Source organism: Elaeis guineensis, chromosome 14 (genome assembly GCF_000442705.2).
Source record: "Elaeis guineensis isolate ETL-2024a chromosome 14, EG11, whole genome shotgun sequence".
In the NCBI taxonomy this organism is placed as follows: Eukaryota; Viridiplantae; Streptophyta; class Magnoliopsida; order Arecales; family Arecaceae; genus Elaeis; species Elaeis guineensis.
In genome coordinates, this window is record NC_026006.2 from 68151028 (window position 1) to 68165404 (window position 14377).

General features: G+C 37.2%; 1 protein-coding gene across 1 annotated transcript; it reads left to right on the forward strand.

Annotated features, from left to right (window-relative positions):
• Nucleotides 1-1786: 1786 nt before the first annotated feature.
• Nucleotides 1787-12477, forward strand: LOC105056930 (factor of DNA methylation 1). Its single transcript, XM_073248705.1, has 8 exons — nt 1787-1990; nt 4346-5261; nt 5902-6083; nt 7199-7288; nt 7386-7673; nt 7812-8024; nt 10283-10537; nt 11633-12477. The coding sequence occupies exons 2-7, from the start codon at nt 4367-4369 to the stop codon at nt 10508-10510; spliced, it is 1896 nt and encodes a 631-aa protein (XP_073104806.1). The 5' UTR covers nt 1787-1990; nt 4346-4366; the 3' UTR covers nt 10511-10537; nt 11633-12477.
• Nucleotides 12478-14377: the final 1900 nt, after the last annotated feature.

Sequence of the window (14377 nt, forward strand, 5' to 3'; positions counted from 1 at the left end):
AAAAATTTATCTTTTGTAACGAGAGATCAAAAACCTGCGGTATGCATCTTTCATCGTTATCGCTGATGATTTTAAAAAATTATCATAAAATTTTACATGCGAACAGTGAAAAATTATATCTTATACTATATGCATCATATAATCGTGTACTATTTTGATTATATCATAAATTTTTTTGACCATACATTTATAGTTTATAAGAAAAAAAATTGATTGATATAGTGCACAACCATATTAACATATATGATGTAAAATATAATTTATAAATTAATAATTTTTAAAAATATGATATGAGATGTCTTCTCTTCTCAAGATGATAAATTTTTGGGAGGATGCTCCTCCCTGCTCTGAATGGACAATGAATGATGAAGCATCTGACCATCCTTTGAAACAAGAGAAGGCTGCCATCTGCTTTTAACTATTGGTGCATGTATTCTAACAACCATTGGCTCCTATGATGGTGCATTGAGATATGTGTTTGATGAATGAAACCCTTGAGAACCCCGATTGTGTCCACGGCCACGTGGTGCACGCAATAATTTCTCCCTACCCTCCAGACTTGGTTAATAAATCGGGAAATGCTCCCAGAACGGCCGTCCCCAGATATTTTTCCAAAAAGCACTGCTGTTGAAACAGGAGCCGACATGGTTTCAAACCCAATACCATGTCACGGGCATGGCATTTCATTTTAAGTTAGACGTTTTGTAAAATATCGGGAAATAACCTTATAGCTTCTCATTTGTATGGAAGATAAAATGCTCCAAGCAACTATGAAAGAAGTGAGTATATTATCAGGCATATGACACTCAATGGATACCCATATTTTGGCCAATTTTGTGTAAACAGTCACCCAAATCTTTTGTGCAGTGCTTTGATTGAAAGCACCATCAGTTAATAAAGTAATTGGTATTTGACAATTGGTGTCTTTTTGTTCGCATACAGATCAAGTGGTATCTAGTTGCTGCAAGAAGTCTCTTGATTTTTGGTTTCCCATGAAGATTCTTGTAGACAGACATCTTGTAAATTCCAGAATTTTAGATAAGATTAAGTGGTGTCAGGCCAAGAGTATTACAAATTCAAACTTTTTTTTTATTGTTATAATTGAGAATTTGTTTAAGTTGGTGGTGAATAACTCATGCTTGAAAGTACAAATTATTGAACTTTTAATAAGATTGAAATATTATCTAACATTCTAGCATCCAACTCAAGATCGCACAGAGTCTTAACTGGCAATATATTTCATGTTCTAGCGCATGCAAATGAAAATCTTGTTCATTACAAACAAATTTTTATCTCCAGTGGAGCACATATAATGACTACTTTACATTAAATTTCTCATGCTTATCTCTTTGGGCTTTGTTTTTTCTTTTCTTTTACATGAATATCTCGTATTTAATGTTTTTTTTTTTTTCTTTCTTTGATCATAGCAAATTAGGCAAAAATAAAAAAGTGCCGTTATCTGCAATCAAAACAAGAAAGTACCGTTATCAAGTAGAAATCATTGTTTTTCCGGGACCGCATTATCGATAGGCGATGAAGGCTGATACGATATCCACATCAATCGGTGTCATTGGCGGTCCATCCCCAAATCGTCGCCTTTTCCAATTTTCAACCATTCTATGATCTTTCGTATCTGGATAATGTCAGCTCGTTTTATTCTAATCATTAAAACTCAGACTATTAGCTACAAGATATCATTATCGGCCCAAGGGTTTGCACCTCATCCAAAAAAAAAAAAAAAAACCACAGAACTATTCCCCTCTCACCGGTGATTGCCGTTGGATGAATACTTTCAAGAAGAGCGTGTAAGTGGGCCCCGGCGTGGACCCACCAAAAAGGCGCCAGCCCAGCCACTCTACCTGGGGTTTCAGACGAACGCTTATAAAACGGGGGCAGAGGAGACGCTTGCTTTCCCGTTTCCGGTTTTCGGCAATGCTGTCTGTGCCTGCTTTCGAGCTCTCACCGTCGTCTGCTGCTCCACACACAGTAGGTAAAATAAAAAAAACCTTCCAAAGTTTTCTCCTTAAAAATCTCTTCGTCGAAGAAAATACGAGTCCAAAATCTTGGAAGTTTTTAGTGAATCTCTCGCGTTTCTGTTTGATCGATAGTTGTTCTGTCTTGCTGATTCTTCCGTTGTGATCCGTTACATTGGTGATTGTGCTTTCCGGATTAGGGTTTTAGTGGTAACTCGATCTTTTATTTGCTTTCGTTTTCTGACCAACTGTTCGGATTTTTACATGTTTATTGAATGTTAAGCTTATATTTAGCGAAATATCTCACTTGGAGGCAATTTAGTGGTGTTTTTGGTCTTGCATTTTAGATCTAGTCACAGATGAGATGTTATATACAGTGCTTGCCTGGGAGAAGCAAGTGAACTTTTAATGTCTCGATAAAATTTAGCTAAAATTAAAAAAAAGAAAGTACAAGGAAATTCACAAAGGAGGGAAAAGGAAAAAGCCTAAGGTGCTCTTTTTTTTTTTTAAATTATCAAGCCTAAGATTTGTTGTTGAAAATAAAGTACAAAGAATTTGAGGGCATGTTTGGTCGGGGGAGTTGGATTCTGGAATAGAAACGAAATGAGTGACTCCCATTCCAACCATTTGGTTGGAGGGAGTCCCATTCCCAATTTGATTCCAAGGAGGAATTGGATACCCTAATCCTCCAAAATCCAATCCCTACTCTCCCATACTATTCAAATTCCATTCCGATTCCAATTCTGGTCATAAACCAAACACGTCAAGGGATATGGTCATTCCAATTCCCATTCTAATCCATTCGGATTTCGATTCTGATTCCAATTTTAGTTGCAAACCGAATGCGCCCCAAGTTTAATGGAACTATAGTAATAGAATAAGCTCCCGCCAAGTAGATATTTAATAGGCGGCGAAGTGATTATTTTGCAAGAGGAATGCTGTATGTACATGCTGCATGAACAGCAGCACAGCCCTAATCACTGTGTGGACCCTGCATCAATTGCTAATGGGACTTAAACAATGAGAGAGGCAATATGGTTCATGACTCCACTAGTGTGAGGCTATTGATTTTCACATGCATCAATTGCTAGTACCACTCCTCTTTCTGCCATGTTTTGTTCTGAGATGCTAGTTATTGCAAATGGATGGGGAAATTTCTATATTCTTAAAACATTGAAGATGAATAATGATGTGAGAGGGTTTTTTGATGATTAAAATATTGAAATGAGTAGAGAAAAAGTTTAATGATGTTACATATGTTTTATGGATTGGAACACGAGGCAATTTACGATGTTTACTTATGACATCTCTAAGAGTTTAAGCTTGGGTCTTGTAAATCAATAAGAAAAATGATTGAAAGGTTTTAAAAGAGCAGCTTTTGTGTGGACATCCATCTCATATTTCTTTCAAAGGAGCAGTACTGACTTTGGCAGTAATATTTATGCTGTAACTAAACTGGATCTGTGATGGCTGTACCTTGTGTAGCATGCAATGTGCTCTGGAAAGGAATTGCATGTCGTGAAAACCTCAAGTAAGTTTTTTCAGAATATTCTTAGTTTCATGGGAACCCCATCGGCTGACAACTATGGTTTCAACCACTCTTTATCACCCACAGACTATGATATAGTCATTTAAGTTTCTCCTTTTTTTCTTATTAGTGAGGACCTAGTCGTGAAAAGTCATGGTTAACTGTTCACGTAGCAGCCAGATGGTTCCCAGGCTTGCAGTCTGTAATACATCAAAATCTAATTCTTATCAACATGATAAGATTAACTTATTTTGCATCCTTAGATGTATTAGTATTAGGTGTTTTTTTTTTTTTATAACTTTAAAACCATAAATCATGTTTGAGCATGAACTGTTGTTTGATAACATGATATAAGTGTGCTAAGAGTGAGTTTGTTGTTTTTGCTTCTTCACTAGCCCATCATCATAGTGTTATTTTAGCAGCTTATCAACTGCAAATTTAACATGTTCTAATACTACCACCTTGCAAGTCCGCAAGTCCAAATATTATTCTCTGGGTTAATTATTGGGGAAAAGAATTCTTCAGCATCTTTACTTGATTAGATGACTATTACCAAGATTTTTTCTTTTTTGGTTTCAGTTATGAATCACCAATAGTCAGCAACATTCAAGACCAAATGAATCATCCTGACTGTGTTGCTTTATCTTGCACTCATCAAAGTGATGAATTTGAAATTTGATTGCTGATTTCATTTCTACAGCTGATGACTTCTGCCTTAGGATATGGCATGTCAAATGCAAACTAATCTTCATAGTTTCTTATCGTTGTCGGTTTTGTATTCTAATTAGCAGCAACTGAAATTTTTGGCATCTTAATAAATTATTTTGTTTGTTTCTTTTTTCAGCCTCAGGTTGCATGCATTTCAATGGATTACAGCTCTGAAGAGGCTCCAGAGATAAGCTATTCCAATATAGATGACTATGAGACCAAATTATACCAACTTTTAAAGTCAGGAAAGTTTAAAGTAAAAAATGAAGACAACACTTTCAGATGTCCTTTCTGTGTGGGAAGAAAGAAACAAGACTACCGTCACAATGAACTGCTTCAACATGCGACAGGAGTGGGTGCATCTAATCGAGAAGCAAAAGTGAAGGCAAATCATCGAGCATTAGCAAAACTCTTGAAAGATGACCTTGCTGATGCAGCAGGCCCACTGAAGCAACTAATTTCAATAGAGCAGGACTCTACTTCAAAGCCCAAGCAAGATCAGTTTGTTTGGCCCTGGATGGGTATCCTTGTCAATGTTCCAACTGAATGGAAAAATGGCAAACAAGTTGGTGAGAGTGGAAACAGGTTAAAAGAGCAGTTATCTAGATTTAATCCATTAAAAGTCATTCCTTTATGGAATTACAGAGGTCATACAGGAAATGCAATAGTGGATTTCAGCAAGGACTGGGGTGGGTTGAAGGATGCTATGTCATTTGAAAATTACTTTGATGCTAACCATTTTGGTAAAAAGGATTGGTGTGAAACGAAAGATCCTGGATCTGATATTTATGGATGGGTTGCACGGGCTGATGATTATAATTCGAAGGGTCCAGTTGGAGAGCATTTGCGCAAAAATGGAGATCTAAAAACTGTAACTGATCTTTCAAAGGAGGAGTCACGTAAAACAGATAAACTTGTGGCAAATCTGGCGAACCAGATTGAGGTCAAGAACAAACATTTACAAGAACTGGAGTGCAAGTACAATGAGAGTAATATGTCCCTTGATAAGATGATGGAAGAGAGAGATCAATTACTTCAATTTTATAATGAAGGTACATGTGAAGATTGAGTTTTCAATCATTTCCTTCAATTCCCTTCCCGATAATAAAATCTAGTTTGTGAAATTATTGCATTTATTAAGCTGTCTAAATCATATTAGCTAAGGAAGTCAAGTTTCATCCTTTCAGACAGGGTCTTGTATACGCTTGTTCCCTAATATCATCTTGGTATAAGCATGGACCTTCTGCACTCTAGCGTTGGTTCTTTTAGTGGGATATCTTGTTATTAAAAGATTTAGATATGCTTCTACAAGAAAAGGAAAAAAAAAGGCTTAACCATGCTATTTTCCAATTGATGGAAAAGTTAAATGTGGTTTTAGAACTTTACTTTGGAATGCAGCTAGGCCCAATTGGTTCTGACGTTGCCTAAACTTGTTTTCTTGCTTTTTATGTCAGACATTGGCTCAGCATGGTTGTGAAATGTATTAGATTCATCTGAATTTTAAGCCTGAAACAGGTTTTATGGACATCTTTTGTTTTTCACATTTTTATGTTTTTGTTTGAAACCGTACTTTTAAAACCATAATGCTTTTGATCTTGATGAAACTTTCATACAGTATTATCCTTTTATTATTTCTTACCATATATAATCAGGAACTCTGCATATTTTGTATTTTTTTTGTCCTTTCTTCAGAAATACGAAAGATGCAGTGTCTTGCTCGGGAACATTCACGCAGGATTTTCGAGGAGAATGCAACACTGAAGGCACAATTGGATGCTAAACAAAGAGAGCTTGATTTGAGATCTGATCAATTAGATAAACTGGTTGCACAAAATGACATTGAGAGGATGAAACTGAATGATGAGAAACAAAAGGTAGAGATACTCTTGATCTTGTTTGCCAGACAAACCATTAAATGGAATATCATGGGTGTAAACTAGAAGGCTGCTAAAAAATAAAATTTCTTTGATAGATTTCTACTTTCATGTTATTGGCTTTATACATGATAATTTTGGGCAAAATAGTGTGAACTGTAATTTATAGTATGCTTTTTGTAGCAAACAGCACCCAACCGTTAAATCTTGATAAAACCAAATTATGATTCAACGAAATCCAATCAGTAGGTTTCCTCTTGCTGTTCTGTGGTTATCACTTAAAGATAAGTAGACTTATTTGGACCTCTGCCTGATTGTTCTTCTGTACTCAGAAGAAAATTGAAGGATTTTACTGGATATTGATATTCACTGATTTTGTGGCTGATTTCTCTTTAAGAGTTGCCAGTGTTACTGATCAATGGTTTGACTCTACTGCCCAGTTGTGATGAAGAGCAAGTTTACAAGGTTTCACCTTGGGTAATATATTCATATCATGGGTTTCTCTCATCAGATTGGTACCTCACTTCAATGGTCATGAGTTCAACCCAGACCTTTTTTTTAAAAAAAAAAAAATATTCATACCATCACATAAAAGCACATTGATCATATTAACTCATGCATGTGTTCAGATATTATATATTTCACTGTCATATATCCATGTAAAAGCACATGCACCAAAGAATATCTCTTTTTTCAAAATTGCACAATTACATTGAAGATTAATTTGACACAATTATCTCTATATGGCAGAAATAGTGATTGGCATGTTCAACTTGAACGGTTTGTAGCATCAAAACTATACTGGTGAAATGATTTTATAGTTTCTTGTTATATCCGCTGTATATCTAGGGGCTTTTGTTCAGTAATCTGTCAAAACATGGTAAGGATGGATTCACAGCCATATAGGCTGCTGTTGCTTAGAATTAATCTTATAAAGTAATAGGATGTCTAATGAAGGCCAGGGAAAATAAAAATTTACCCATGTACTATTGACTTCCTGGTCCCTTTGCTGTTTGCTTAGCCACCTAAATATATATCGCTATCAAGGCTCCCAGCAAGTGCTCCACACTAGCTTGTGAAGACATCTAATGTGAATTTTCTTGGCTTTTCTGCAGAATGCAATAAAGAACAGCTCGCTTCAAATGGCATCCATGGAGCAGAAAAAGGCTGATGAAAATGTCCTAAGGCTTATTGAAGAACAGAAGGTTTCTTGCTCTCAACCTGATTCTCTCTGTATAACGTATCATTTACCAAGCGAATGTCTGGTGAAATATATTAACTGACTATGAAACAACTGGACAGAGAGAAAAAGAGGCTGCTCTCAAGAAAATTATTCAATTAGAAAAGCAGCTGGATGCGAAACAAAAACTGGAATTGGAAATACAACAGTTGACAGGTAAATTACAGGTGATGAGGCATATGGGGGGTGAAGATGACTCAGCAGTCAAGCAAAAGATGGAAGAAATGAGTGAAGAGTTGAAAGAGAAAATCGAAGAAATGGAAAGTCTGGAAGCTCTTAATCAAGCTCTTGTGGTCAAAGAACGTATGAGCAATGATGAACTGCAGGAAGCTCGGACTGAATTGATTAGAGTAGGGGATTTTTCCCTTTCTTGGCATGGATAGAACTTTGTTTTAGAAACTGTAGCCATTCAGTGAAATTCTTAAATGTTGCCAGCTATTTATGAGCCATAAACTGTCTTAATGTACTGAATCATTTGCATGATACAGGGCTTAAAGGAAATCTTGGGGAAGAAATCTGATATTGGAATCAAGAGAATGGGTGAACTTGATGATAAGGCATTTCAAAGTGCATGCAAGCGAAAATTTGCAGAAGATGATGCTGATATCAAAGCTGCAGTGTTTTGCTCTGAGTGGCAAGAATACTTGAAGGACCCAAATTGGCATCCTTATAAAATTGTTACCATTGATGGAAAGACTCAGGTATGATTATATCTCCGACCAAGACTCCAAGAACTGCATATGCTAACTTTATGCAACCATCACATGACAATTGTCACTGATGATTTTGTTAGATGGAACCTAACTTTTCCAGCAGTTTGACATCTTTAGTTTACTATTTTTTTTATATTGTTTGAGTGAAAAAGGAGGAAGTAAGACACTTCCCCCAACTGTATCAATCAGAGTTAGTGAAATTATGTACAAATAGAGGAAAGGAATACCAAAAAGGGGAAGGAGGAACAGGGAGGAGTACAATTCAGATTAATGAGGGCGTGAGCATCAGCGGGGAGATGATGGAGAGAAGCTTTCTATGCCTTTCCAATGATTTGTCAGTGCATAGGTTTTCCCAAAGCTTGTAGGTATGGAGGATTTTGCATACTACTGCATGCACGGAGGAGTTTCTTTTGAGGATACAGCAATTTCTTTCATGCCAAATCTGCTAGCAAAGTGCAATCACCAATTGATTGCAAGCTTTTCTGATGGATAGATGGATTTTCTTTTTCCTCCAAGATGTCCATAGCTTCTGCAGGTTCAAAAGCCACCCTTTTAAACTGAGATATATCTTAAAAGCACACAAGATACTTTTTGTGAAAGGGCATTTATTGAATAGATGAGTGAAGGTTTTGGTACTAGCACTGCAGTGGGGACATCCTGCATGAACTGCCCAACCCTTTTTTGTTAGTATTTCTGCTGCATGTAGTTTGTTTTTCAGGACCAACCAGATGAAATTTTTTGCCTTCTCCAGTACTGCTGCTTTCCAGATAGCACTGTAGAAAGGACATAGTGTTCCATCATTTTTTCTTTAGTTTATAAGTTATTGTTGCTTTCCGAAGTCATGCTGGAGTCGTTAGCTAATGTAGTTGTCAAATACCAGATGCAATCTCATTTTTAGTATGCAATGCCAAGATGTCACAGTGGCAGTTTTACTTCTGTGATTGGTAACATGCAAGCATATAAAGCTTAGGGCATAACGTTTTTCCTGAAGCATGGGGACATGGAAGATCTACGGATGCAAAAAGAGAATGCTATAGATTTTTAGAGTTCTCGAAGATTTCAGATTGTTTCAAAGTATTCTAGGAAGCTTTATGACTTGTAAAATCTTACAGCTTATATATACTAGTATAGGCTGTCTAGTTTATTCTTGGTCATTAGTTTTTGCTGCTTTCCTTGTTAGGCATTTCCTGTGGGGTGGCTCTATATACCCAAGCTTCTTTGATGCAAGTGAAACTTTTCAAAAGAATTTAACTTTTTCAAAAGAAACGCTCATTCTCAGTTGTCACCTGGAGACTTTCTTGTAACCACAAGAGCTACAGTAACATGGGGTAACCGTTGTTTTATGACTTGGAAAATCCTACAGCTTATATAAACTAGTATTGGCTTTCTACTTTATTCTTTGCCATTAGTTTTGCTGCCTGATTTCTTGTTAGGCACCTAGTGCGGTGTAGCTTTATATAACCAAGCTTGTTTGATGTAAATTAAGGGAACTTTCTAAAAGAAATTATCATTCTCATTTGTCACTTATAGACTTGCATGTAACTGTGGGTGCTAGAGTCCTCAAAATAGACTACTCAAGAAGATCAGCATCATTTAGCACCACCAATTTCAGAGTTAATTGTTGAAAAACCTCTTTCATAAGGAGCTGAACAAGCTCCAAAGCCTCAATCTTGCTTCTGCACCTTCTTTCCTAATTCTTCCTGTGCATTCCATTGTTAAACTGTTTGTATTGTTGACGTATTTGATCGTGACCAACCTTTGTTCAGACTTCAGATGATGTTTTTGGACAGAAATCTATTCAGATGGTGTTATTGCATATTCAATAATTTATCAGTTGTTTGGGAAACAAAATAATAGTAACAATAACAACAGCAGAATTGGTTTATAGAAAAGAAAACATCCATATTTCATTTTGATGTCCTTATTGTGTATTTCTTTGTATTTTTAAAGCCTACTAGGTGCTCATGTTCCATTGCTTTTGCAAGAATGTCTTCCTTTCTTTCGCACCTGCTCCTCAATTCAGCTATTAGCTTGTGGACAAGGGAGTGTCACATGAGCCACATGAGCTCAAATCTAAGAACATGCTCGACATTCAGCAGGAAGCTCTATAATTTCCGGTTTTGTTGTTACATACTGACATATATGCTTTTAAACTTTCCTTGGCAATTGAGGAAAAAAAAGCTACTGTTCATCTGTGGTATTATACTATATCAGATGTGATTTGTAAATTGATGTTTGTCGTATAGGAAGTGATAAATGAGGATGACGAGAAACTGCTAGCCTTGATGGAGCTGCTGGATGAAGAAGCCTATGAGGCTGTTACAACTGCCTTGTTGGAAATAAATGAGTACAATCCTAGTGGCAGATATGTCATTCCAGAGCTCTGGAACTATAAGGAGGGACGAAAAGCAACATTGAAAGAGGTTGTACAATTTGTATTGAATAAATGGAAGACTCACAAGCGCAAGCGGTGAAAGCCCAAGGGAAAGGAATTATGGAAGGTAACCTATTCACCTTTTAACATTCTCCATGTGATAAGCTTGTATGTATTTTTGCATCTTTAGTTGCCAACTGATTTGTTTGCATAATTATTCCACAAATGCCAGTACTTTTTTTTATACCATATATGATGCCAGTTCTTGCAAAAACCATCTGCAACATGTTCCTTAAACTCTCGTTGTTAATGCAAGAAAGAAGAGACAACATAAGTTTGAAACAAATGCCTTAAAACCTCTTAAGTGATAATGCTTGGAGAACTACTTCCACATTTTATCATGGTGCCTTTACCTATTATATAGAAATTCATGACCAACCAGCCATATCCAATTGAGCTGGGATGTCCTTAAGGATTGTTTTTCGTCATCCATTTACATAAAGAGCTACAAGCCAAAACATTACTACTTTCTCTTTGTTTTACCATTTCACGAGTCTGCTGAATATCTCAGTAAGCATACCTTCGTTGATCTGGTGAGAGATTACAAATTTTCCTGCTTCAAGGAACAGATGATATGCCTGTCTGCGTATAGATTAGAAGATGAAAGGTCAACTATCTAAAAGATCTAGATGACCGGTCTGCAAAATCACGTTGACAATCTTAAATACAAAGATAATATTCCATTATCTTTTGCATCATCAATTCATTAAAACAAAAATTGTAGAATAACTGCTAAAATTGCAGTGACAATAGCTTGATTTTATTATAGTCATATTGTATTGAGTAAATATTAAAATTATTTGTTAATACTTCTCAAGTTGTAATCGTTTCTAGTAAAATCTCAGATGGTATAACATTTTTTCAAAAAAAAGATACTCAAGATAATGTTTCTCCATATGGCACAACGCATATGATTTTTTTTTTTTTTTTTAAATTTACATGGTAGAATGGTTTCATATGGGTTTTAATTGCTTAATGTGACCAGGAGAAACAGATAATAGAACGAAAAACTTGCATGAATAACAAAATGCTTATGGTTGGGTCTCAAATTCTTGAATTGGCGAATTTGTACCTAGTTCCAGTATAGTGGAGCCATCTTCCTGTATAATGTTTGTATTGGTGTACAGAATGGACATTTTATTAAAGTCAATTACTTGTGTAGGTTTGTGCTGCGTTGAGGATGGAGAGCTTCTACGATTTCCCATGATGCAGGCAAGTGACCTTGCTGCTTTTGTTCCCAGATCGATGATTTATGGTATCTTGCATAAAGGTAACAATGTGGATAACCATATAGTCATCACTAGTACTGGCACCCCGTTTCGGGCCTTTCGGCTCTGGAAACTCTTTTTTTCTCTCATTCTCTTTCTCTGGTCATGCTTAATAAACTCTCCTTTTCACCAGAAGCACACATTGCTGATGGCATAAAAATTGCAGGAGATAATTTGTGAAAACAATTTTAGATCTGGTAATCTTTTCACATTATTATTTTCATTTGATTTTCGTCCTTTTCTGGGAACTATCCACGTCACTCGTCTACAGCAGACCTCTCTATTTTTCCCCCTTTAGCTATGATGCAATGCATGCTGCTATTTGTTCCTTGAACGTCATAAAAGTATTTAAGGCAGGACAAGGGTGTTTTAGTCATTTCGTGAAGCCATGAGGTCTGCATAAGATGAGAATTGGGGCTGCGGTTTCGGGAGCGACGGGGAGGCGGCGGCTGGGAAATAGAACAAGCAAAACCTAGGTTATGTGTTCTTCGAAATAGTGTGTTTTTTCCATTCTTTTATGTTTGCAACGGGGCTGTGATTAGAAAGAGAGAGGGCTTGAGTGGGATTCTGGAAACCCTATGGCTTTCATCTGTTGTGGTATGGTACGGGAGGGAGGAAGGGACGAAAGGTGCCGCTCTTTTGGCTGGGCATCTTCTCTCTCTTCATGAAATTTCTTCTCTGTGTCTCCGCAATAGATGGATTGGGTTTCTGCCACGATGACGGGTTTCTCCATTAGATACACTTGATATGAGCCCCTTTCATTTCCTGTTTCCTTTACTATTTTCATTCTCTTCTAGGAATCTATCCATCATGATTCCGCCCTTCTCTGGATTTCCTTCCTTCTTTCTCTCTCTCTCTTTGGAATTTGTTATTTGCATCCCTTGTCATAGTTTTTTTTTTTTTTTGGAAAGGAAATATAAATAGTGGACAAGAGGATTCTGTCTCCCTTGATCTCTCCTGTTTTATTTTGATCCATGGAAAAAGAATGTATAGAAAGTTGGAGGATGCCAAGATGTAGAGGTCGGGAGGGGCTATCTCCAGATCCCATCCCCCTTCTCATCTGTAGCTTTTCCATTTGTAAGTTCAATCTTTTTGTCCTTTGCCAGTCCACCGATTCCCAACCCGCTTCCCCTTTACCAGTCCACCGATTCCCAACCCGGCCTTGTCGTCTGATCGGATGTATTCTGGACGATGGGGCCTCTCGTTAGTCTGCTGATTTGTTTATAGATTACTTTCTAAGTTGATAAAATTTTGAATACTGTCCCAAATTTTTTACATTATCTCTCCATCATTGGGAAATTGATGCAGAAGAATAGAGCATCAGACCCACTTGATTTCAGTTCAGTCTTCAGACGTCTTGATCTGTTCCAATTGAACTCTTACGATTCTTTTCTGCAGAAAATTATCAAATCTTTTTATTAGTAGCTTTTTGATTGTCCATCTAATCCTAGCTAAAGACCACATTTCTAAGTTCTTCATGAGTGGCGCTGCTGAAAAGGGGGTCGGCTGGGTGGATGGCAGGTGGTGTCAGGAGGTGGTGCAGGCAGGCCTGCATAGTTTGGCGATGCCTGCGGTAATGCTGACGACTGAGTAGGTGGCCAGAGATGGTGGTGGATGGATGAGACGGCAGCCGCAGGTGTTGGGAGGAGAAGCATGGTCTTGACGAAGTGGCAGGCTGGAGTTGTCACTGGCGGTTGGCTAGGTTGCTGCAGATGGCATTGGCCGGGGGTGACAGTGGCCGGGTGTTGGGAGGAGAAGAGGTATAGAGGATGATGGCATCTTGGAGGGATGGCGCACGGGATCTTCCAACCAATAATTGCAGGACTCCATTGACACTGGAAGGAGGCAAAGGGATGGCAATGGATTGGTTATAGATCAAATCAATTGATACCTGTATCTGTTTCAACAGAAAATATATATATATATATATATATATATATATATATATATATATTATATATATATATTATATATATATATATATATCTATATTTATTCCGTATCCATCTTAAGATCAGATTGCATTAGGACCACCGCTCATCCTTCTCCATTCTTCGTTCTACCGCCGCCCCACTACCATCTGTTGCCTTATTCCTAAATTTTGCAAAATGTCATGTTTCCATCGAGATTAAGCTTTCAAAACCTCAAGGGACCAACTCACACCACTGCAACTTGCACAAAATCTCGTATGCTCAAGAAAAAACCTCAATTGGAATCTTAAAACTTCTCCGATCTCTCTTAGGTGCTCTCCTTCTCCAATTGGGATCAATTAACACCACCACAACTTGCACAAAATCCCATATGTTCAAGAAAAAATCCCAACCAAAACCTAAAGAATCTCTCTGATTTTTGTTAGATGCTATCGTTCCCCATAGTTCTCAGAAAAAGAACTGAAAAGGTTAAAAAATGATCAATCTATGTAGGAAAAGATTTTGCTTATTAATTTTTTCCATCTTTTCTTTATTTTTCATCGATTCTTCTTCTATTTTTTCATATTTTTTTCTAGATTTTTTTTGTCCTCAGGAGTCTCGATCGGATGGAAGGCTTGGAGCAGCCGAATTGGGATGCTTAGATGATGGTAGGGTTCTAACACTAGAACTGCCACCATTAGGGGTGGGAGAGGGGGGGATGGGGACCCG

Excerpts from the sequence above, each read along its gene's own strand:
- LOC105056930 (XM_073248705.1), top strand. The coding sequence starts at position 4,367 with ATGGATTACAGCTCTGAAGAGGCTCCAGAGATAAGCTATTCCAATATA. Across the intron at positions 7,289-7,385 it reads GGCTTATTGAAGAACAGAAG|AGAGAAAAAGAGGCTGCTCT; the intron begins GTTTCTTGCTCT and ends ACAACTGGACAG. Across the intron at positions 7,674-7,811 it reads CTCGGACTGAATTGATTAGA|GGCTTAAAGGAAATCTTGGG; the intron begins GTAGGGGATTTT and ends TGCATGATACAG.